At 42.4% G+C, this 25,332-nt stretch overlaps 1 protein-coding gene across 2 annotated transcripts in view; it reads left to right on the top strand.

The window, feature by feature from the left end:
• The first annotated feature begins 324 nt into the window (after window positions 1-324).
• The window catches only part of LOC104859939 (excitatory amino acid transporter 3), a 49,587-nt gene continuing 24,579 nt past the window's right edge, over window positions 325-25,332 (top strand). The window contains exons 1-2 of one of the 2 annotated variants that reach the window (XM_010620849.3): window positions 325-498; window positions 13,101-13,241. In XM_010620849.3, the coding sequence (XP_010619151.1) occupies window positions 13,187-13,241 (55 nt within the window). In that variant the 5' untranslated portion in view covers window positions 325-498; window positions 13,101-13,186. Of the gene's footprint in view, window positions 499-5,529; window positions 5,569-13,100; window positions 13,242-25,332 lie in introns of those variants that run through there. The other variant, XM_010620848.3, reaches the window with a different exon arrangement.

Here is a 25,332-nt window from a genome sequence, read left to right as displayed (position 1 = left end):
AGAAAAAAAAAAAAAAAAAAAAAAAAAAACTGGTGATAGGAATGAAAAATGGTACAGCCACTCTGACTGAAACCATTTGGCAGTTTCTTACAAACTTAAGTATGCTGTTACCATATGACCCAGCATTTCCACTTTTGGGTACAGACCCTAGAGAAAGAGAAACTTAACGTTTGCAGAAAAAAACTACATACAAATGTTTATAGCTGCCCTATTCATAATCACTCTAAATAGGAAACCACCAAATGTCCTTCAAGAAATGAATGAATAAACTACTGGGGAAAAGCTGAAGCAAGTGTGAAAGATAAAGTCTGATATAGGAGAATAAATGAACAAGAATCTATCTGGACTAAAACGCAATGTCTGGGGTGAGAGAAACCGGACCACTCCTGGATCACAGCGCCCTGCTGCACACCCAGCGGATACACCATCTTGGGAGAGGGAGTCAGCCCTGGCTGAAGGAGTAGACTCACAGTCACTGCAACCTCCCTGCCTGGCATGGTGAGTGAGACGTGCAAACTGGGAGTTCAGAGAAGCCAAAGCAGGAAAACTGGCAGGACAAAATGCCAGGCACTTGCATCCTGAAAACAGCAGTGCTACAGTGCCTGCAAGTGGTGGGACTGTGGGGAAAGAGAAGGCTTACCTCAAAGAGAAAATAATAAGCCACACACACACACAATAGGAATGGTATGCTTGTGGGACATTTTTGTGCACTACCCACCATTGCAGATTACCAGAGGGCTCCCGGGGGCGCTGCATGACTCAGCCAAGTCTGTCATCTTGAACCAAGGCAGTGTTAGTGTCAGTCCATTTACTCTTGCCGCAGCAAATTATATGAGAATGGGTACTTTAAAAACAATGTAGTAAGTAATTTGGTTCACTGTTCTGGGGGCTGGGAAGTCCAAGATGCTCTGCATAGATGAGGCCCTTCTTGCTGCAGCGTAGCGTGGCAGGGTGGCACATGTCACTTGAGTAGACAGAGCCACTGCTGTAGCTCTGGCCTCTTCCTCTTCTGATGAAGACACTAACGCCATCATGGGAGCCCCATACTTCTTACCTTAACTACTACCCAAAGGCCCTCCTCCAAATACGATTCACATGTGAATCTGGGAATTACGTTCCCAACACGTGACCTTTTGGAAGACGCGTTCAGACCATAGCAGTAAAGATGGAAGGGAGAGCTGAGTGTTAGACACCGGCATGGACATGTGTGAACAACTGAATGTAATACAGACCAGCTCACTCCTGACTCCCGACTCCTGAGTGTTAATTTGATCAGTAGAATCAGCAGAACTTGTTATGTGGCATAAGGCATACAGTCATCTAGAACATCTTCAAAGTGTGCTATTTTGGACCCAAACCGCTATATCTCAGTTGGATCACTAATTTCGTTTGGGGTGTTGTGGAGGTTACTTTATTTACTAGTGCTTAGTTTCTCACCTGAAAATGAAGTTACAGAGTTGTGAAGAACAGAGTTAATTACGCTAACACCAGAATCTGTTTCATGGTAAGCCCTTGAAAAATGTTCACAGAAAACACAATTCTTTGTAACATATCACCCTCAAGTTTAGTGGTTTAAAATAACAATGATCCTATTTTTATTTCTTATGGTTATGGGAGTTACCTGGACCCAGTGAGGCACTTCTCACTTGGGAGTCTCTCCTATGATTGTAGGGAGCTTTGCCTGGGGCTGGAATCACTAAAGGCTTGTAGCTCACTGGTCTGCTGTCTGGACTGGCATGACTCAAGCAGCTGCCCTCTCCTTTTGTATGTCTCTCCCTTTTTTTTCTCTCCATCTCCCTCTTTTTCTCTCCCCTCTGTCCCCCCCCCGATCCCGTTCCAGTATGATCTCTCCAACATGGCAGTTTCTGGGTAGCTGGACTTCCTACATGATGACTGCTTCCAAGTGAGTGTCCCCAGAAGACAAGCAGAAGCTGGGTCTCTCTAATCTACCTCCAACTCTGTGCAGCCTCCTCCAAACTGTATTCTACTTTATAAGGCAATCACAAAGCCCTGTCCAGGTTCAAGAGAAGGAGACAAAGACTCTCTTGATGGAAGGGAGTATCAGATACTTGGTATCACCAGCGGTCAAACTCAAGGGTACTGTACCACCAAACTACATCCCCAGCTTTCTCTTTCTTCTTTTCTTTGAGGCCAGGAGGACACCCCCCTTTGAGACAAGATCTCATTAAGTTGCCCAGGCTGGCCTCAAACTTTCTTTCATACTTACATTCTTCCTACTTTACCCTCCTATGTAGCTGGGATTACAGGTGTGCGCCATCCAGTTCATTAATCCTATTTTTAACCCACCAGGGAATCCAAGATGAAAAATCTGAGGTTTCCTGGGGAAGAGGAAAAACAAGTATATCTTTCTCACAGTGGGGCCCCTGTCAAGGTGAAGATTCCCAGAAGGCAAATGTATATTGAGTTTAATACTTAGGAGACAGAATGAGACCAGAGGTTGAGGCAGACGTTGGAGCTATAAGACAGGTGAGAGTGCCCTGGGAGAGTGTGCATCCCAAGAGGGTAGAAGACAGAATCCTTCGGGCATGCAGACACACCGACATCAAAGTGGAGTGCATGTCAGAGGGTGGAGAGATGCGTGCTTAGCCTGGCCGGCTTCTTCCTGATACCCATCTCTTTTACCACCTGAGTGTTGTAGCCTAAGAATTTGAGTGTTTTATCCACTTGCGAAAGAAGAGTCACCTTTTCAGGAAAACTGGCCCCTTGGTCACCCAGGAGTGTCTGCTCCCACTTCTGCCCCAGTGCTGCTAACAGAATCTGCTTCTTCCCCCATAGAGCCAGGATGTGTTGTGCAAGGAGTGTGGTGCTCCGATTGTTTCTGTCCTGTACAGATCCAGGATGGAACAAAGAATTAGATACTCTGCCCTCCCCGCAGTTAAGTATTTTCCCTGAAGTAGTCAAAGAGTCTGAACAATTGTTGGGCAAGTTCCTCCTCTCCAGCCATTTCAAAACTTCCTTCTGAATTCAAGCCATATCCCAATAATTAGCTTTCAGTTTTCTTAGTAAACCACATTGGTGCAAGGGCTGTCCGGGTTCCTAGTTGGTGAGTTGCCACAAGGAAGGAGGAAGTGATCTGAAGTTCTGCGAAAACTGTTTCAAAACAGATGTCCCTGACGTCAGGCAAGTCTGAGCCCTTCACTCTAAGCATCCCTCCAAAGACACTGGCATGGACACGTGTGATCAACTGAATGCAACACAGACCAGCTGACGCCTGGCAGATTGAGCTCCAGAGTGGAGGGTTTAATGTGGGCCAGCAGGTGAAGTCAAACAGACTGCGGGGGAACATGGCAGAGTCAAGAATGGCTTCACTCACCCTGTTTCTCGCTTCAGACAAGATGATTTCATGAACTGATTTATAGTCCCTCTCACCTAAACTCTGAAATAAACCATCTCTTCCTCTCCCCGAAACTTTTCATTAACTCCCTCTTGAGTCCAGGATCTTCCGTTCTACTATCTTCTACCTCCCCGTTCCGATTAGGGCTTCTTCTCATCTTCCCATCCCACGGGAAGTCCTACCATGCCCGTGAGCGATTCCCACCGCTTCACCTCCCTGCTCTAATCTGTCCCACGTATCTCACCTGACTTGGTCTCCACTCTGTGCCTGCCCTTGTGCCAGTATGTTCAATTGCTACTCCTTAACTCTCCCGATAGCTCATCTTTATATTTGGGATGGTTTATCTCATCCAATCCTCAGGATGATCTGCTTTAGTAGGGAGAACAACTAAGGGTTAGGGGAATGTAAATTCTCAGCCCTGGTATTCAAATCCCTTTGTAGAATGCACCAAGCTATGTTTCTAATCTCAGCTCTTTAAACTACACCTGAAACCAAACACGTACTGGTTCTGTATAAAGGAATTGAATTTGGGGGTCACGTAGACCTGGGTCCCACGGGTGTACATCTCTGACTGTGGGCAAGTTTCCTATTCCTTTCTGTGCTTTCCTTCACCTGTAAATACAGTACAGGCTTGTTAGATTAGAGAAATAAAATGCAGATTGAACATCCCTAATCTGCTCCAGAATCCAAGCTTTTCAGTGCTGCCATGATACCACAAGTGGAAAATTCTATAACATTGTTTCTTGCACAGAGTTATGAAGTATATAAAAATATTTTTAGGCTATTTGTATAAGGTATATAAAAACATTAATGGATTTCATGTTTAGACATGATTCCCATCCCCAGCATATCTCACATGTATCCAGATATCCCAAAATTTTACAAAATTGAAATCCCAAAATACTCTGGTCCCAAGCCTTTTTGGTTCTCAGCCTGTAAGATACAACGACAGACACTTGGTGCGTGACAGGTTTTCCTCTCTTGACCCCTTTGTTCTCCCCGCTCTTCTTCCTCCTCCGTGGTTCCTGTCTGCTGAATTCCTATTTTCACATCAAAGGCACATCTGAAATTTTGCCTTTCCTGATCCCACAGAGTAGGAATGTAAAGGGTAGACTTGAACTCCTGCCACTTGGTGGCCTTTCCTGTAGACCAGCGACTTTCCTTGTCTGACAGCATGTGGGTATCCCATCCTGCCTACTAGATTGAGTTCTGGGTGGCAGGAGCTGTGTCCTCAGTCACCTCCCCTTGGTGCTAGCACAAGGAAGTCACTCGGGTAACATTTATCACATGGACTGGAGACCACAGGAGGCTTCATGTGTTCTTTGTGCTCATTTCCTGATGCTCTGATACTGGTTTTCAACAGAACCCTGGTCTCTCTTGCTGTTCTGTTACGGAATCTTGCACTGTGGGAAAACTGCGGGAAGATGAGAGCCGAGGAGAAAATTGGGTTGCAGAGGTGTTTGGCATGACTTCCCAGAATTCAACAGTTGTTAAAGTATGTGTTAACACTTTAGAATTGTGTGGTATTATACAAAGACCCAGATTCCTGGTTTCTCTTGAAAACTGTGGAGGTCAAGGCCACCCTGGGCCCTCACTTTTGCATGATAATGCATGGCCAGAGCTGGCAGAACTGCCACAGACACCCCAGGGCCTGCATCCCTCACTACCTCCCTGAGTCCTGAGTGTGGCACATTTGCAATCTTTGGTGTCAACTTCATAAACTCTACATTTAAATTTTGTCTTTAAGAATGGAGTCCTTCTTTGTGATTTTAGGACAGCTAGCCAAAAAGTCTTACTTCTCGGAGTGGTGAAATGTTCTTCTATGGCAGTTTCATGATTTAAACGTCTCTGTGACCACCATCTGCAGGCTTCTTTCCTTTGTTTAGAATCGGCACTGGTGGAGGCCCACACCCTGTCCAGGCTCCAGCCCCTGTCCACCCAGTGTCTATGGCTCTTTTCAGATGGAGGAGCCACTGTTCCCACTCTGCCTATAATAGAGTGAAAAATATCGGGTCACTTGGCTTCCACTCTCACCGTTCCGCACCCTCAAGCAGAAAAACAGACGTGACCAGGAGGGAAGAAATGGGTCAAACAGAAATTTCTGACTTTGTACTTTGTCACCTTTAATACTCAGAGTCTGAGTCAGGCATCATTCCTTCTCGACTGAGATGAGATTGAGCACAAAGAGGCTGCCATTTATCCTCTGCCCAGAGGTAAGGCAAAAGTGAAGGGCAGGGTTTGGGCCCAGTTGTGTCTAACTTGTCATATTTTCCCACTGTTTTGTCTGCCTTAGAGTCTTCAGCATCTTTCTGCCATGTTTCCAAAAGTGGAACTTGGGTAATATTCATTAGTTTGAAGACAGTTGCAAGCTGAACTGAGCTGAACAAAATTGGGGTTTCTGCCTGCTCTCAATAGGAGCTTTTGTTCCTTTTTGTTCCCAGCACACCCCTGGGAATGTGTGTGCCACACACTCTGGGACAGGGTGTCTCCTTCAACCCCCACCCCAGCACTGGGGACTAAACTCATATCTTTCATGCAGAGCTACATCCTCAGCCCTTTCTTTCTTATTCTTTTAATTTTGAAACAGGTTCTCATTGAACCAAGACCTGTCATGTAAAGGTACAAGATCCCAATAATGAATGTAACTGTACCGTCTACCTAGAATGTACCAATAAACTCAAATTAAGAAACACGTTCTCATTAAATTGCTAAATTCACCAAGCTAGACTTGAACTTGTGGTCCTCCTGTCTCAGCCTTCCAGGTTTAAGGGTTTATAGGTGTGTGCAGTCAGGGTGAGCTAAGGGAATGTGTCTTTAGTCCTCTAAATTTTACGACATAAAAATCTATCTTGAATGGTTTCTCAAGGAAATAGAAACAAATAATAATATATAAACTGAGGTAAAAATAATGCATATCATTGGTTTAGATCACACAGTGCTTCAGATACACATTTTCTTAGTCTTCACAATATTTCCTAAGGCACCTTCATTGAACTTTTTAGATGTAGCAACCAAAAAGCAAAAGGATTAAATGACATAGCTAAGTATGTGGTAGAGAGGGAATTAAAAGCTAAGAATGATGGTACATGTCAATAATCCCAGTACTCAGGAAGCTGAGGCAGAAGGATCGCCAGTAGAGGCCAGCCTGAGCATGGTGAGACCCTGTCTCAAAACAAATAGGAAGGAAAAAAGACAGGGAATTAGAATCCATTTTTTTGAAAGGGTCTTGCTATGTAGTTCTAGCTGGCCTTAAGCTCACTATGTAGCACAGGGTGGCCTCAAACTCAGAGTGGTTCACCTGCCTCAGCCTCTCAAGTGTTGGGATTACAGGTGTGTGCCATTATGCCTGGCAGAGTCCAGATTCTTAACCCCTCTCCACTCTCTGATTCTGCATAGTATTTGCTTATACGAGCATGTAGGTTAATTTGGAAAGTGCTATTTTCTCTATTTTTGCTATTAACTGTTATTTGATCATAGCTAATGCTTATTAAAGCTTCCTGCAGGCCAGAGGTAGGGCTCAGTCCTCACATTCATTATTTTACTTAACTCTTAACACACTGGGCCCTGGTGCACACCTGTAATCCCAGCTGACTCTGGGGCTGACGCTGGTGATTGCAAGTTCAAAGCCAGCTTGGGCAACAAAGCAAGATCCCTGTCATAAACCAAAAACGAAACAAGAAAACCACTCTCAGTGGTTCATGTGGCACGGGCCTCTGCTTACCTGTCTTTGAGTGATGAGGGTAGTGAGTCTGGAGAGGTTAAGTAGCTCACTATGGTTGCAGTACTGGTAACTGGAAGAGCATACTCAGCTCTAGATCTCAGTGACCCCTGGAAATTTCTGCTATGAATTTTAAGAAATAAGGTTCCGAGACTAAACTATGTGGGGACCAGGACCTTGTGTTCTCCACAGCACTTAGCTAAAGGGTTGTATGTAGCAGGGTGCAAGTGATTCATTCATGACAGCTAATTTTCTTCTAAGCTGTTAGATTTCATTTTCTTTTCCTCCAGGAATTTTCAGATCATACACCTAGAATAACACTGGTTTTCTGATGGCTGTTTTGATTCATTTTTACACTCTGCAACTAGAAATTAAGCTCTCAAACATCTCCTCTGTGGGGCTGTGAACCACAATCTGTAATCACAACTTTTCTTTAAATTTATCATCTTTTTTGGAGCTGTTAATAAACATGTCTGGCTCCATTGGGGCTTTCAAATTATTATTTCCAGATGGTGGGACTTTCAGGTTTGATAAGCTCATACACATCTACCAAGTTTGAACGAAATGCCACATCTCTGTGTGTGTTGGTACGATGACTAAAACGAAAAGAAGTTTCCTCTGTGTTGTTGTTAGCTCACCCATCCCATGAAAAAACATCAAATTGTCAATCAAAATGTCTATCAGATATTATCTGATATTTCCCCCATTTTAATCAATTTAGTGTATGTTTTTTAAAATTGGGATTACAATGGTAAATCTTACGTGAATTACAAAGTACACGATTCATTGACTTTTTGTATATTCACTGTAAGTATTTTTGAGGAAATACTGGGGATTGAACTCAGGGCCTTCACATTGAGCTACATTGCCATCCCAGTTTTATATTTCTCATTTTGAGACAGGGTCTCACTAAATCACTGTGTTGCTCAGGCTGGACTCAAACTTGTGATGCTCCTGCCTCAGCCTCCCAGAGTGCTGGGATGACAGGTGTGCACCACCACGCCCAGCATTTCACTGTATTGTGTTACCGTTACTGTATCTAATTTCAGAACATTTCCAATCATGTCCCCGAAAGAAATCCTGTCCATATGAGCAGTCAGTCTCCATCTCTCACTTCCACTCATGACAACTAGTAATTCTTTCTTTATAGATTTGCCTAGGCTGGACATTTTCTATAACTGTAATATGTATCACACCATAATGTACAGGGGCACCTTGGTTTATGAATTTAACTTGTTTCACGATTTGGGGGAAGATGGCTGTGTTTGTGCTTTTGTGGAGAAGATGGCTGTGGTCGTGTTTGTCTCTCAATGCAAAGTTTGTGAATGGAAACAAAAACTTGCCACTTTTGTTTACAAACCAAATTATCTGTGCACAGAAGCATCCCAGAACTGTGCTATTATTTTAGACAGCATTCCCACAGAAGGTCCACAGAAATTGCTTCAAAGTTCACGTAACAAAAATAGCAGCAGACTCCTCCAGGATGGCCCACTAATGTGTAAGGGGTTGAAAGGATAACTGAGGGTACCCATTGTGGTAATGATGCAGAATAAAAGTATAACCGTTGTTTCAGGAGCTGCTTCAGGAGGGGTGGGCATCTCTCTTCCTGGGCACAGAGATGCTGGTCCAGTTTCAGTAATGCGCCAGGTCAGCCAGTTATCCTACGGGCCAGTCTCTGTGCCAGAGAAACCCACTGGACCCTTGATAAGATCAACTTTCTTCTTCAGTCAGACTGAATGAACTGTAGAGTGTGTACACAAAGGAGAGATGACTCAAGGTAAGCAGTTTAAGGGAAGAAAGTACGTTAGACACATTCTTTGTAATATCTAAAAGCAATACCAAATGAACATGTGCCAAGCACTATATTGAATGCTGGAGGCTTTAAAAGGGACAGGTCACAATAATACAGGTTTTCTTTATTATTGCAATAATAAATGTTTTCCTTTATGAATGACTGTACTTTCAACAGGAAATGTAGTTTGCACTGTTTTATCTCAAAAAATGAAGAAAATTTACAAGACATTATGTAGAAGAGGTGTTTATTGCCTGGGATTTGGCTCAGTGATTTCGCCGCCTGCCTCGCAAGTGCAGGGGACCGAGTTCGATCCCCAGTACCAAAAAAAAAGTGTATAAGAGGTATTTATTTAACGTGTTGAATTGTCACTATTGTTAACCAGTATATTATGCCTAATTGCAATGTATATAAAAATAACAATCAATGTTCCATATATCTGAGTTAGTTTGTGAGTGAACTTTTTGTTTTTGAGATACAGTCTTGCTGTGTAATTCAGGCTATCCTGGAACTCACAGCAGTCCACCGCCTTCTGCAGTGCTGGGATTACAGGAGTGCATCGCCACATCCAATATGTGGGTGAACTTTTATAATTATTTTCATTCCCAGTAGAGCTATAATTACTATTGCTAGTATAATAAGTTCTTTTTAAGGATAAAATAAATAAAAGCTTTATAGACCCAGGCAGCTGGATCTTGAGCCAAAATTCCTGTAAAGACCTTGCATCACTGGAGCTACTTAGATCTTTAAGGAACAGGAAAAGGATGAGGAAAGGATACAGGTAATATTTCAGTGTAAAGACAGGGTAGGAAAATCATCCTGCCATCTATCCAGGGTATGTACATTGTCATAATAAGGTATCATGAGCAGCTCCAGAAGGACAAAATGGCATATGTTAATTAATGCCTAGCATGATGGCAAGCTTGATAACTAAAGTGTCAATTATATATGTTTTTCTTTGTCAGTAATTCATATTTAACCAAGCCAGAATTAATTTGTGTACTAGAAAACTGTTGAAAACACACACACACACACACACACACACACACACACACACTCTTTCTCTCTCTCTCTAATCTCTTTTCTTCAAGTACCTCCAAATAGGAACAATGCCATTTTCATGAGTCTGAGTCTAATACAACTCACCTGCCATCCCCAGGCTAATGTCATAGCTGCAAGAAGTGTGGGGTCCAAGAGCCAGTTTGGTCCTGAACAAGACGGGAGGAAGAGACAGGTTGATGCCATGATGTGTACCTTTTTTTCTGCATAGATTTTCAATATTTCATTCCAAACATTAATTTTTTTAAGTTAGCAATAAAAAATCACCCCAGAACCTCTGAGCCAAGCCATGAGACCAGCAGGTGTTTCTCCAGGCAGCTTGGGCAGGAGGAGAAGCCATTCTGTTCATCTCTTTTTAACTTGCATCTTTGAACCTCAAAATCCCTTTGATTGCCTTCCTCCGGTGTTTCTTTCTTTTCTTTGTTACCAGCATATTTGTATTTCATATAAACGCTAGAGAAAGCATGCACAGTTTTCTTGGAGCTGAGATCCTGTGATCCCTTATAAAGTGGAGGAAAACAAAGTTCCAAGGTGATCACAGCATCCTGGGCATTTGGAGGGACCTTTGAAGGCAGCCAGTCTAACCCCTTCCTCACAGTTTGACAAGGGAGTTAAGTTCAAGCTCTAACTCAGGTCACACAACACTCAGGTGCTAGAACCAGAACTTCAGCCTGCTTGTCTTAACACCAGTATTCATCCCCTGTTCTTTTTTATCTAGTTGGGGTCATCTTGCCTGGGTAGAGGAAAGAAGCTCCTAAGTGGTGTCCTGGGTCCATTGGTGGGGCTTCAAGTGTCCAAGTAACTACTTTATCTTTGAGGACTATTTGTTGACCTTGTTGACCTTGTCATGGGCCTCCATAGAACCCCACCATTCAGGGAGGTTTTTGGTCTTCACCTCTCATTCTGGGAATGGCCCTACCAGGTGAACCAGGCCCATGCCTCCCAACCCCATCCCACACACACAATGGGGAATTAAGCTTTCTCTACACACTTTTATCCAGCCCTGTGAATGGTCAGGGAAGGGTTGTGCCCTGTGAGTTTTTCTTCTCATCTTGGGACCTGGAAAATCTTCCAGTGATTTTCTTTGTCTTGATTCTGATGTTTCCAAACTTGACAGAGACAAAATAAAACACCCATTCAAAAGGCATAGCTCCTGGATGAGGTTGTTCACCAGGCACCACAGGTGCCCAGGTGTTTCAGGCTGACATCCGTGATCCTCCCTGCTGCTTTTCCAGCACTTGGTTGGCATTTCTATTCTTACTTTCAGTAAAGTAAAGAAATGCAGCAGTGCCGTTTGGGGCTCTCTACTTCAAGAACAAGCTTGATAGAAAGTTTTAATTGCCAAACGTAACAACCTACAGTTTTCATCGTAGGGTGTCACCTTGGATTGTTTCCAAACCACTCAGAGTGACAACTCTTTCGTTTCTGCCATAAACCCCCACATGTGGCTGAAGACTGGAAAATAGCAGGATTATTTCTATCTAACCACCCTGCACTCACTTTGGTGGAGTTAATTAGAGGCACAGTTCATTATTAGTAACATAAGCCCTAAGGTTAAGCACATGCGCTCCTGTTGTAACCCAGCAGAATGCTTTTGTGGTGGTTTTTTTTAACACAGACACACTTTTTATTTTATTTTATTTTTGCATACTGAGATTTCTTTGACAAACAGGCCAAAATGTACTTGAAGCAAACTAAATAGTATGAGAAAGTTTATTTTTTAAGCCCTGAGGATTACAACTATCCCTATGTCTTACTACAGCTGAATATAGTCAATTAATAAGGCATAAAATGAGCACATCGTGCCTTCTAAATTCACTTAAAATATTTTGAATCCTTGGCACTGTGTTTGACATGCACAAGGCCCCAGGTTCAATCTCCAGCACCTCTCATGGCTCCAGTAACCTTGTACTTCCTTGGGAAAAGGATCCTTGATGTCTTAACCATTTGTGAGTCTCTAATACTAGATTTTAGTAAATGAACTAAGTTGGATTGATAATAGAATCGTTTTGTCTTAGCCACAATTTGGTAAATGTTTATGACCAGAAGTGCAACCAGTGATACACATACTGAAATAAAGAGATCAAAGTAAAAGTAGACTATGTAGGAAAATAAAATTAAGCTAAAGATGAGTTTGTTACATAACACGTGTCATGTGAGGCCCATCTATTTGTTCTACTAGTGGGCAAAGGAGGGATACCTGAATTTAGATTAATATTCTAGTTTGGGTTATAATTCACATCTCTTCATTGCCCTATATTTTACTGTTTCTAAGAAATTCTGAATTTCCACAAAGTAATTGTTTGGGAATTTCATGTCCAGTAACACCCTCCTCTAGTCTTCCTGCCAGTTGATCACTTTACTTCCAGTTAGCCTGTTGCGCCTCAGAAGTTGATGAAGAAACGTAGATGACAGCATCATCTCAATCCGTTTACTGCTGGGTTAAAAAGAAAGTGTGTGTGTTGTAGGAAGGGAGGGTAGATAGTTGGATGTCATTAGAACTATCTGGAATGAAATAAAGATAAACTGTTAATTCTTTATGAGTTTTAGTTATGAGAGTCATCATTAAATTTTGTTCTCCTTACAATTGGAGGATTTCATATGTTCACCTTGTTAAGGCAAAATTTCAGAGAATGTAACGTTTTAATAGTGAACATACACCTGTAATCGCATAATTAGAGGAACACAAGATCAGAAACTCCATAAAAAGCCTCTTGATCAGGTAAACTTGAGCTTGTCATTACCTAGAAATAACTGGAAAGAATGCAAAGCATTTGAGAACACAGTTACTCAGTAAAGTGGTGTGTCAAAATGAAGTAGCTCCAATCAATTGATTAAGATAATGAATTATTTTCCCCACAGTGTTCTTTCATGTTTTTCTTTATGATAAATAGGTTATAAGGAAGAAATGAGAACAAAAACTTTCATGTGAAGATTTTTTTTTTCTTACAGATTTACTGACTAATGTGTAATCTTTAAATAGTGGAGGTTAAGTCTAAATTTTACATGCTCACTGGGGAATGGATCTAAGCTGTTTCTCTTGCCATTAAAATTTACAGGTTCTTCAGAGCCAGGGATTTAGCTCAGTGGTGCCACACCTGCCTAAAATTTACAGATTTTTCATATTTTTGCATCAGCAAACCCCAACATTTCTCTTTTTTCTTTGTTTTCCTTAGGCATTGTCATAGGAATCTTGGTTCGAGAATACAGCCAGCTCTCAAATCTAGAGAAATTTTACTTTGCTTTTCCTGGAGAAATTCTAATGAGGATGCTGAAACTCATCATTTTGCCATTAATTATATCCAGCATGATAACAGGTACCTTGATATTCTCTCTGACTATTAAAGCGTCCAGAAGAACCTATATCACTCTTTTCTAATTATGGGGAAAATGGAATTAGATGCATCACACCACACACACACACACACACGCGCGTGCGCACACACACACACACACACACACGCACGCACGCAGTTTCCTCACGTGGAATGTGTATGTTTGGTTGGGTAGAAAGAGTTCAGTATTCTCAAAGTGGTATTGCTCTTTGCTTACATCACCGTCTACCATAGCTCAAGTCTTCACTTGTGCAGCATACAGTGTCTCAGGAGGGAAATACCATTTTCAAATATGTCAGAAATAAAGCTCTTTCTAAGACATAGAAGGGAGAAAAAGGCCTATGTGGTTACTGAAAGGTCATCTACAGTCCGCAGAAAAAACTGGTCGTCAGTTTTGTTCCTGTTTTCAGCAGTTCATTCATTCGTTGCTAGTTCCAGCTGTCCTTCCCACTACACATTTGGCAGCTGCCTTCAGGTCCCTTTGCTCCTGGTTCTCACCCACTTCCACTCCTCCACAGAACTCCGCACTTGCTACATACCTGCCTTGCAAATTCGCCACAGGGCCAGAGGCCAAAAGCCGTGGGAAAGGTGTGATTGGATATTTGAACCATATTTTAAAAGGCCAGTATGTTTAAATAGGAACTTGTGACTTAGTTGAATTTGAAAATGATTTTTCTCTTATTGTTGTATTGCAAAGCTCCTTCAAGGAGCGAGCTCCCTTGTGTAGAGATTAATTTGGTTGCAAAAATGTCATTCCTCTGAGTATGGTATGCTGCTGCACACATTCCATTGTGTCTTGTAAATAGCTTAATTCTGGCAATTGGTAAAATGTGGTGTGTCATTAGTCACAGTGCTGTCAGCTTGAAAGTTGAAGTTTTATGTAACCATGTGAGTAGAGGTTCTGACATGCCACCTTCTCGAATGCTTTTCTCCACTATTTCAGAAAAGGCCTCATCTTTATGAAGTTCTAGACATTGGCCAGGGAAGAGCGGAGGCTATCAGGATCTACTATGGTCCGTAGCTGCTTGGTCTGCGGAGCTTTCATATTTGGCCATTGACCTTCCCAAGTGCCAAGTGCCAATCAGACTGGAGTCCCGTGGGAGCTCTATTGTTGTTGTTGTTGCTGCTGCTGCTGCTGCTCCTGTTTTTGGTTTGAGTGGTGCTGAGAGAATTAAACCCAGGGCCTTGTGCTTGCTAGACAAATGTTCTGCCACTAAATTACACCTCCAGCCCAGGAAATTCATTTTTAGTCTTGGTTTACTTGGCTTATTGGAAACCTAAAGAAAGCATTTAAGTGTTTTTATTTATCCATTTTACTAAGTTTTGAAATGCCTGACTGCTTTGAAGCCTAGCAGGCTGAGGGAAAAAGCAGCAGACTCATTTCTTGTATTGTATAATGTTTATTTGTTTAGCTTTCAGTGATCTTAAACATGTAAAATTTGGAATATTTCTGGATTTCTCTGAAAAAAGACTAAAATCTGGAAGCATTGGACCCATGTCCCCATGCACTGTTGCTCCAGTGATCAGCAAGAGACAGCTACTCTTCTTTGTTGGAGTAAATGCACTTGAGGATGCCTCAGCCCCCAACTCCTTATTTTCTATTTTAATTTTGTGAGACAGGGTCTCATAGTTCATCCTGGCTTTGAACTCACTGTGTAGCCCAGGGTGGCCTCAAACTCACGGCGATCCTCCTGCCTCTGCCTCCTGAGTGCTGGGATTACAGACGTGCACCACCACGCCTGGCTTCACCATCCCTCTTGACTAATACCTTGTCCACTTACATCTCTTGCCTGGCCTCGGTACACATTGCAGTTATAATCCCCTAATTTTTTTTCGTATATCAGAGATCCTTAGGGCCAGGGATTTAGCTCAGTGGTGCTGCCGCCTGCCTTGCAAGTGCAAGGTCCCAAGTACAATCCCCGTACTGGGAAAAAAAAAAAAAAAATCCTTAATCTTTTCTTGGACTCCTTTAGAACAAGATGAAAACTTTGAATTCTCTCCCCCAAAATACTCACAATTGTACATATGTAAAGTATTTTGCATGCAACTCTGCAAGGTTCATTAGTCTCCTGACAAGGGACACCATTTAATTCTTGTGTCTATGGGGAAAGTAAAAAAGATTAGTCCAAGTGAGGCAGCAAACCCAAAACTTGGTCAGTGTAAGCCAGGTTTGAGAATAAAAGGTAAAAAATACATATTTGAAAATACTAGTTTACATTGCATATTTGAAAATATGCACCATTCTTGGCAGTTGGTAAGTAGATATTTGCAGTCTGGAAGTTCTGTGTGTAGCTCACCCTTCCAAATAATCTAGGGAAAATATTGACAGAATTCCACTGGTATAGCACAGCTCCTTTTTGGAGCCTCTACCCAGGTCCAGAAGCCTCTGCACCTTGCCTTCACCAAATCCCAGGAGCAGGTAGAAGCTAGAGAGAGCAAAACCACTACCAGTTCTTTTGATACGGAGCAGTGAAATGGTTAAAGATTCTAGGAAGATGAGCACAAAGCAGAGTGGGAGCAATGGTGCTGTATTTGTGTTTAAAATCCTCAGGTGAAAGGAGAAAAGTGACAGTGCTGGTGTTGCCAGGGGTGTGGGACAGGATTCATTTGTACATTTTCAGTGGAACAGACTTTGTGGAAGGCAGTTTGGAGCATATTCTGATATTTCACATTTAGCATAAATAAATACTCAGATATATGCAAGAGGTAGGTACAAGGATTTTCTTTTTTTTTAATTTAATTTATTGGTACATTCTAGGTAGACAGTTTTCCCCTTGTCCCCACCCTCTGGTACAAGGATTTTCATAGTAGCATTTTAATAGTGATGATAAATTGTGAGTATACCCATATGTTACGATTTTGTGTGACTTATTAAAAACTGTTTGGATGCGTATTTAATGACATGTAGAAATCTTATGGCATAAAGGGGAAGAAGGAAACAAATGACACAACAAGATGTTCTGTACAATCCAGATTTTATTCAATTAAACATACAGAAGTTGGATAGAAACTGAAAAGTTAACAAGGGCTCATTCTGGATAGTAAGAAAACGTGCTTCATTGTGCTTTCTTTACATGTTCAAAGTAAATATGCGTTATTTTTGTTTGCTTCTTTGTCTTTTTTTCTTTTGTTTTGTTTAAGAAATAAAGCAGAAAGTAAGAGAGACTCTTCCCTGTGCTCCTCAGACTTGCCCTGGTCAGTCTTCCTCACCTCCTCCTGCCTCTGCTCCCTAACCCTATCAGCTTAGGACCACCTTTACCCTGGAGTGCAGGTCCTTCCCCAAGCCCTGCCCAAGATGACCACAGAAAATGCACAGGAAAGGCAATTCTCGCGTTGCAAAAGCCTTGTAAATCTAGCAGGTCAGTAGCGTAATTGATGCATTTAGTAGGCCAGAGGAAGTGTGTGGGATGTAGGGAAGGGTAGAATGAGTCCCCTAGGAATATGTCATTTAGAAACCTAAATATAGCCAAAACTGAGATTCAAAAGAAATAATCCATACTTGCACAGCTATTGCAAAATGAAGAGGTAAGAAAAAAAATCAGCCGCCAAAGTCTGACATAAAAATGCTTGCTTTATAGCTGTTTTAAAAAAACAGGAAGAATTCCTCTTTATGTGATGATGAGGTTAAGAAGTGCATGTGAAACATATGTGGTAGGGCACGCCCGTAATCCCGGCTACTCTGGAGGCTGAGGCAAGAGGACTGCAAGTTCAAGGCCAGCGTGAACAATTCAGTAAGATCCTGTCTCAGAAAGAAAGAAGAGCAGGAATGGAGGGGAAAGGAGGAAAGAAAAGAGAAAGAAAGGGCTGAGGATGTAACTCAGAGGTAGAGTGCTCACCTAGCATGTGAGGTACGGTACTGGTTTCAGTCTCCAGTACAGCACACAGGTCAATCACGAACATTTGAACATAGACTGGATATTAGATGATATCAAGAGAGCGATCCTTTTTTTTAAGAAATGACAGTAGTATATAGCTGTGTGAGGAAAATGTCCTGATTTTTAATGCATATGGAATTATGTAGGGACAAAAGGACATAATGTTACAAATTGGCTCTAGCAAAGAGAGAGAAGGTAGTAGATACAATCTCAAAGCATTTTTAAAGAAGACAGTGTGGGCATTAACAAAAAGAGTCTTCTTCAAGATTTATATGCTGAAGAAACCACACCTTTTTGCCATGGGGAGAAAGACCGGGGCTTAAGCCCTTTTACCCTTTAGATTTCTAAACTGTTTATGTTACTCTCCAACCCCCCAGAAATATGGCAGGGGTAATTTGTGGGCATGCCTGAGAATTGTGGCTCCAGAATGTCCTATGCCAGGTCTCTCCAGCCAGTGAATTTGTTTGTTTGTTTGTTTTGAAGACAGGGTCTCACTATGTAGTTGAGACTGACCTGGAACTCAGTAGCCCAGGCTGGTCTCAAATTTGCAGCAATCCTCCTGCCTCAGCCTCCTGAGTGCTGGGATTTCAGGCGTGCACCACCACACCTGGCTCCAGCTAGTGAATTTGAATTCAGGTCTATTTTTCAATACTCTAGTTCTGATGACTGGAGCCTCCTGTGACTAGCACAGGGATGGAACAGGCCCTGAGTCCCACTCAGAGACTCCCCGGAGCATCCTTCCCGGACATTCTTGACCACGCTCTTGGGAAGTCCCAGTTCTTCCACTGCAGCATCTTTGCCATGGCCTGTGCTCCACTGCACTCCACCTTGTGTACTGCTACAACCACTCTATTCTTGATGAGATTTCCCCCTCTGCTCCTCCATTGTAAAACAGGAGCAAGAGTTTAATTCTCCATACTGTGAGTGAGACCAGACTGCTGCTTCAAACAGAGCTTTGCTGAAGGTTTGGAGGCGACCAAAAGCAGAAGAAACACCAAGGGTGACATCCGGCTTTTCCTGAAAGGGAATCTTCATGACTTAACAGGGCTGCCCCTCCCTCAGCTTAGCTACCAGCTTGCCTCCAGGAGGCTGAGACGGTTTATGCCTCCCTGTGGAGATGCTCTAAGCACCACCAGACTCCATCACCTGACACCACGTTCTAAGAGGGAAACATTTCTTTAACCACACGGGCCTTCCTGTCCTGAGAGATGTGACCTCTCCCTGTGATGCCCACCACTGTGGAATGTCCACTTCTGAGAAGATCTCCCTTGTAGCTACAGGCAGATGGTCTTGCCTTGTGGGCTCCCCTTCAGGGGATTTATCAGGTACCTTAGTCCCTGCTCCATTATTGCATGTTAGAACTTGGAGCCTGTAGAACTTGGAGTTTGTCCTAGGTCAGATTGGGCCAAGTCCACTTTGGTTCCTGTGTGCTTTTCCTTCTCTAGAGCAAAGAAAAGCCCATTCCTAACCATCCCTGTGATAACTATGCTCTGAATTTCCCGCAGGTGCCTGTTCAAATGAGAGAGCAGACAGCAATTCAAGCAGAAGCCCCAGTTGTCAGCTTAGTACTTTGCATGTTTATACCAAGCCCAGGAAACTCCATCTTTCCCCCCACACCCCTTCCAGGCTACTGCATGTGAGTCCTAGGACTGACTATTTCCTGGAGCAGTCATTTCACTGAGCAGTAGATGTCAGTGGAAAGCATCTGCATTTCATTTAGTAATAACTTGACAGTCCCCACAAGAATACTGATTGGTGACTGAATTTACATTTGTGTGGAGCTTCTCCAAATATAAATTTCAGGCTCCATCCTAGGAAGATTTAAAAATCAAGTCCCTCCTTGCTTTCAAATGATTGTTACTGCAGCTTAGTCATCACAATTTCAAAAGTTTTAGGGCCTGACCTCAACCTTGTGAAGAGAGGTTTTCCACTACTTTTTCACCAAGAGAAAAGATTTCAAGCCTTTTAAATGCTTAGATCTAAACAGTATTTATTAAATAAGAGACAGGGACAGTATATGTGAGTTGGTTACCTTTCAAGTAGGATCGGCAAGGTTTTCCAATAAAGGACCTCTTGTGGGCCCTTTAAACTTTGTGGGCCTCTGTGTTTCTGTCCTGCTACACGACCCTGGCTGAAATGAGGAAGCAGACAGGGACAGTATATAAATTATTGCAGATGGCTGTGTGCCAACAGAACATTTACATAAGAGGTCAGCAGGCAGCTAACCCCTGCTGTAGACGAAAGATAAGCCTAGACCCTGACTCTCAAGAAACAGTCTAGTTGTATTGAGTCCATGTGGCAAAATAAACTCCAAGCAGTGAGTATAAATGCCCTGGAGAGATGCTGGAGACTAGGGGATGGAACAGTACATAATACAGTGAGCCAGAGAATTTGAAGATCCTCATTTTAAATTCAGGTTTGTAGAAGATGACACACTTGGATCATTTGGTCTGGGGAAGGCATTTTTCTAAGGCTATGAATTCATTTGCTCATAGGCAGCTGTGTACCTGGAAATGATCCCATATCCGCCAGTGGAAAGAACTATGCCATGTGCTTCCTGAGACAGGGCTTCACTTTATTCAACAAACATTTGTTAACCCCAACTGTATGCCAGCAGAAAATCAACTAAGAGGGTGAGGTGCTGCCATTCACCTGGTCATAGACCTAAGTCTTCTTATAGCCAGGCACAGGAGTCCCTTACTGGCAAAAAAGATGCAAGATTTGAGATGCACACATCACTGGCTTGTACAACTTGCTATTAATTATAAGCACTGCTCATAAGTGTAGATGGCTAAGACCTCTAATGTCGACTTCACCTATGGGGGAAAGTATGTAGGCTTTTTTTGAAACTGTGGGGTTTTTTTTATATATATAGTTCAGTTCTTATGAAATTTGCCACTTCACAGTGGTTTATAAACTTACGTCTCCACACTGGGAAAGGCAAGGTTATAATCTAAGACCATAAAGTCTAAGAATGAATTTCTTGGCTCGTTCACAACTTCTGGAACCAGTGAGTTCCTCCTGCTTCATTTGCAAGTGCCTCTTGTGCCTATTCCCAGCCTTGTTTGGATACCAGGAAAATAAGGCAGCCTAAGCACCTTGTCATTAAGAAATTCAAGTAAGAATATGGCTGCTAAAGCCAGAGAACCTGTCATATTAATTTTATTTGTATAATGTCTTCCCCCAAAGATGAAAGGAGCGCATAGTATAAAAGGAGTAGCGTTCCCATAAAGAATGTGCCACCTGCACGGTCATCAAATGAAAAATAGCAGGAGATGAATACACCCTGCTTCACTCTGAGCCTGAGACAAGTGAAACCTAGAGAATCAAACACAAATGCGCCACCTTCTGCCTGTATTAGAACCAGACTGGTTTACAGCTCTGTTTGAAGTAAGATAACCCAATTTTGATTCTTAAAAAAGGAGGGAGAAACCATCCAGGAATTTTAATGACCGTCTAATAAGTTGAATGCATGGGCTTTGGAAATCTTTTGTTCATCCACTCATTCATTCCCTCTTCAGTGAACTAGGATCCATGTCAGGCACAAAATACATAAAGTTAAGTCCTATCACAGAGAGAACAGCAGAGTATATTACAGTGCTGTGTGGTGAGTACTTTGTGGAACATAAAGGAAGCATTTTGAAGGAAGAATAGGAATCAAGAAAAATAGAGAGGAAAAGCTATTCTAGTCATAAGAAAATGTCAGAAGGCATAGCCTCTTGGGAGAACAGTAAGACCTTACTGGAATAGTAGAAACAGAAAGGAGGAAGAGATGGAAACGTCAACACGTAGCTTCTTTAGCTTTGCATGTGTTGCTCGGGGATCTGGATTTGAGCCTGTGGGCACAGGGGAAGCAAGTTACAGCAGTCACTCTGCCTGTGTAATTCTCTACAAAGGGACACCCTGCATATGTCAGGCAGGGGAGCATCTGCCATAGAGGGGCAGGAGAGTCTAGTAGTTAAGGGCACAGACCAAGGAGCTATACAGTCTGGCTTTGAATCCAGACCCTGCCACTGTGAAACCATGGATAACCTATTTGTTCTCAACCCTAGGAATAAAAATAGTACTGTGTCACAGTACATCCAGAATACTATATAATTTTTTTCTACTGTTAGAAGTTTCTAGAAAGTCCCTGATTTGGCACCAGAGGCAACAGGGGTCAATATTAGGATTCAGCCGTACATGCATGAGAGCACCAAATGCTTTCATTCAAAAAATCAAAACAATATAAAAAGACTTACTTGGCCATCAAGTTTGTCAGCACACAACAAGCCTTCACTTCCAATTTTGTACACTAAGGGGAAGCAAAGCAGAAAAATAATAATTAGATCATGGCAGAAAACCAGAAATGTCTCATTGAGCTATAAACTAGCTGCTCATGACAAAGCAATCACATAGACTTTGGAAGAGAAGGGTTAAATTCTCATCCCCTGGCATGAGTTTAGTGTTTTTATTGAACAGTAAGCCTCCTAAAAACCAAGTGGAGTCTTTTGAACAATTGGTTCTGACTAGAAATACCACCATCCTCCATAATGTTAAAAAATGTGAAAACAGCTTCCAGCTGAGCAGTTGGTTGCTGAAGAATCAATAGACCAACCACTGCTTCTTGACACACGTTTTGAACATCCAAAGTAGAACAGCTGACACAGGCCACAGAGTGACCTTTCATTAATTCTGCCTGAGGACTGGTTTATTTTGTTAACTTCACAGAATAGCTTAGGGTAATGATCTAACACTTTAAGGGGAGTTCTTGGTATTAATGTCTCTAAGAAATGTAGGCGTTATAGGTAATATGTACTCCGAAATGTATTTTTCATATTTCCGTCTGCCTTTCATCTTCCTTTTTAATATCCCAGTGGTGTTGATTTGGGCTGCTGAGATTTCCTCATGTTCTGGATTAACAAAGTGAGATCATACCCAGCCTTACTTTCCCTGGGGAATAAAAGAAATATTTCATAGTTTAAAAATTGTAAACTTGTTTGTTGACCCTCAGAGCAACTCTGTAAAGTATAAAGTAGGTGGATCCTTATCTCCATCTTTAGCGATAAGGAAGCAGGTTGGAGAAAGATTAAGCCACTCTTCCAAGATCACACAGATCATAAGGGCAGCACCAGGACCTAGTGAATAACGTTCCAGAGCATTTTTCTGCCCCGGGGGATAGAGCCTGAGAAGATTCTGGAGAAGGTAACCAAACATAAATAACCATGTTAGCCATTCAAGCAGTGTCTCCTGAGCTGCTCCTTGGTGCTGGGTACCAGATATACATAGGTAGACCAGTAGCTTTCTAGCTCTCCTGCCTCTACTGAGATTATAGTCTAGTGAGAAAGACATGTTAAATAATAATCTTAGTGATTTTTTTTAAAATGTGAAATAAGACACACACAATGACAAGCAGGGAAATCAGAGTCTTGGTGCTCAGGGATTGAAGCTCAGAAAAGGACTTAAAAGCTAAATGAAGAGCAGGGGAAAACACCCTCAGCAGAGGGAACAGCCTGTGTGAGCCCTCATGGGGAGAAGGAGCTTGATCTGCAAAAGAAGAGGGGACGAGACCAACAGGTGACCTGTGTGGGGGCTGGAAAGGCAGCGGGGTAACTCTCCTGCAGGGTCCTATTTGTCAGGGTAGGAATTTTCCATTTTATTTTCAGTAACATTGGAGAACTACACTAGAGTATAAAAGCACTTAATTCATATTTTTAAAGATCTCTTTGATGGCTGTAGAAAAGAAATGAATGAAGGAATGGGTGTGGTTATACTTGAGTGCCTTCCATTGCTCAGTGATGCATGTCATGTTGATTATTCATTCCGTAATAATGGGTGCCATTTACTGAGTACAGATTAAGTCTAGACACACTGTACAAGGATGTTACAGGTATCATTTCTAATCCACATAAAAGCTCTATAAACTGAGATTGTCCACTTTTTTTCCTCACCATCACCCTTAAGGAAGAACAGAAATTTAAAACCTCCATGGTGTAGGTGAGGAAACTGAGGCTGGGATGTGAGCCCAATCTGTCCCACCAGAGCCCATGCCTGTGTCTCTTGGGTGACATCTCTCTTCTGGAAGCAGAGATAGAAATCATGTACGTAGGGGTTTTACTCATAATGCAACACCAGGATCCATTCAGAGTTGTGAAGAATGGTCAAGACTGAAAAAAAATTCCCGTACCAGTTAATTTTGACACCTTAACTGCAAGGTGAACGGATTTTGTCATGAAGACTTTGTTCTCCAGTTGGTAACTTCATCAGAGAGCTCTCTGAAGAATCTTTTATCCTCAGATGTTTATTTTTAAAACATGCTGTTGTTTAGCACCAGCATTGCTTCCTCTGTAGTGTTTTTATTAAAAGTTCACATGATTACTGCTTGGGCCAGGAGCCAATATCTTGGCTGTCAGAGCCTCCTCCTGAGGTAAAGAAAGCAAAGGCTTGTCCCTAAAATAAAGAGCTGTCAAGTGCTCCTAACTTCCAAGGACAAGCTTGGATTTGATCCTTATTTCAAGAGCACATGCCAGTCTCAGAACTGTCCCTGATTTAAAGGGTGACCCCAGCGTTACTGTAACTAGAATTCTGTGCATTTTTTTCTGTCCAATTCCATTATCATCTGCTCCATCAAGTGTCTCCTGGTCACCTTCTTCTGGTGATGCCTCAGGCTCCTCTAAAAGCCCCTGATCCTTGGGCTGTATACCATGGCTTCACAGCGCATCTAGCTTTTAAGCCAGTTGGGAAACCTGTTTTAAAAATTTCCAAAATGTCACAGATCAGTAGCCATTATTAAGCATAATTAAAGTAAATTAGTAGGAAACATGCAAAAATACCATACTAACCCTTTTTATTGTTACATTCAGCAGTCATGAGGTTGCTGTTCAGTCGCTGTAAATGTTTTCGACATTTCTGTTGATTTTTGTGCCAGTCCTGTTGGACCACTTTGTCTCCTCGCATTTGTTAGCTCACATAGGACGGCATCGGCTTCTGGGAGAAAGGAGTTGAGAGAGTGGGTCTCAAAGAGAACTGGGCTCCTAGGCTTTGCCAGACACCAGGCCATAGACAAGGAAACCCAGGTGGATGTTGAGAGTAAACCCAAGATAAAGCATGGTGATATTTCACCCAGTGAGGCTAAGGTGGGCACGTTGTCCTACCTCCCCCAGAGAGTGATGAAGGGACACGGTTTTCCGGGTTTTCGGGGCAGACATCCATCGAGCCTGAGTTCCTAACAGTGGCAATGTCACCCTCAAGGCAGCAAAAACTGGAGGGAGGAGGGAGAGTTTCTCACTCTCCTTAGGTAAAGCACATGTATTTATTTAGTACATAAACAGTTTGTGGTATTAAAATGTCATGAAGGTGGTAATTAGAAAAAAGTCTAAGTCTTTGGGGGAGGGGATACACAATAATAAAAAACAAGTTGAGAGACACTCAGGTGCTGAAAATATCTCACATGTAGGGCTTTTATGGATGACCAGTGTTTTGATGGCTGCCTGGGAATCTCACCAAACCAGTATGTATAAGTGGTTTTTTTTATGGAGACTGCCAGCTGAGTCCCACATTTCTGATACACAAATAAACCTTTGAAATGGGCTCGTTGGTGAGGGATGGAAACCCTATGCAGCTCCTCCTGTCATATGGACATCTTAGAGCACAAACATTTGTAGAGCACTTTAATGCACTGGGAATAGAAGAATGAGCCTCTGGCCTTGGGGCCACAGGGATTTACGTGCCAGGAGATTGTGACTTAGGATCTTCCTCTCCTTTGCCCCTGTGCTGGCAAGTCACACTGAGCTTCATGGTGGAGTTAAGCTTGAGTTTGTGTACTCAACACTGTTAAGCACCCGCTAGATTCTGAATGGTTTGGTAAGGTCTAGAAATTGTGCTGTCCGATATGATAGTAGCCAGATGTGGCTATCTGAATTGAGATTAATTAAAATTAAGCAAAATTTAGTCCTTTAGTCATAATAGCCACCCTTCAAGTGCTCACTAGCTTGTGGCTGTTTCAACCGACCACCCCAATATAGAACGTGTGTGAATCACAAGAAGTTCTACTGGGTGGCCCCAGTCTAGAACTTTGCAGCCCATAGAAGATGTTCATATGGCACAGCGGGAAAGAATGTGGTCTATGAGGTCAAAGCCAAATTGGGATCCTCGCTTTGTCACTTACCCTTACCTCCCAGCTTTATGATATTGGTATATATAAATTTCTTTTTTTTTTT

The sequence above is a fragment of the Fukomys damarensis genome, unplaced genomic scaffold (assembly GCF_012274545.1).
Source record: "Fukomys damarensis isolate Sample0158 unplaced genomic scaffold, DMR_v1.0_HiC HiC_scaffold_31, whole genome shotgun sequence".
NCBI lineage: Eukaryota > Metazoa > Chordata > Mammalia > Rodentia > Bathyergidae > Fukomys > Fukomys damarensis.
Note: the sequence above shows the minus strand (reverse complement) of the source record. Positions and strands in the feature narration are given on the sequence as shown.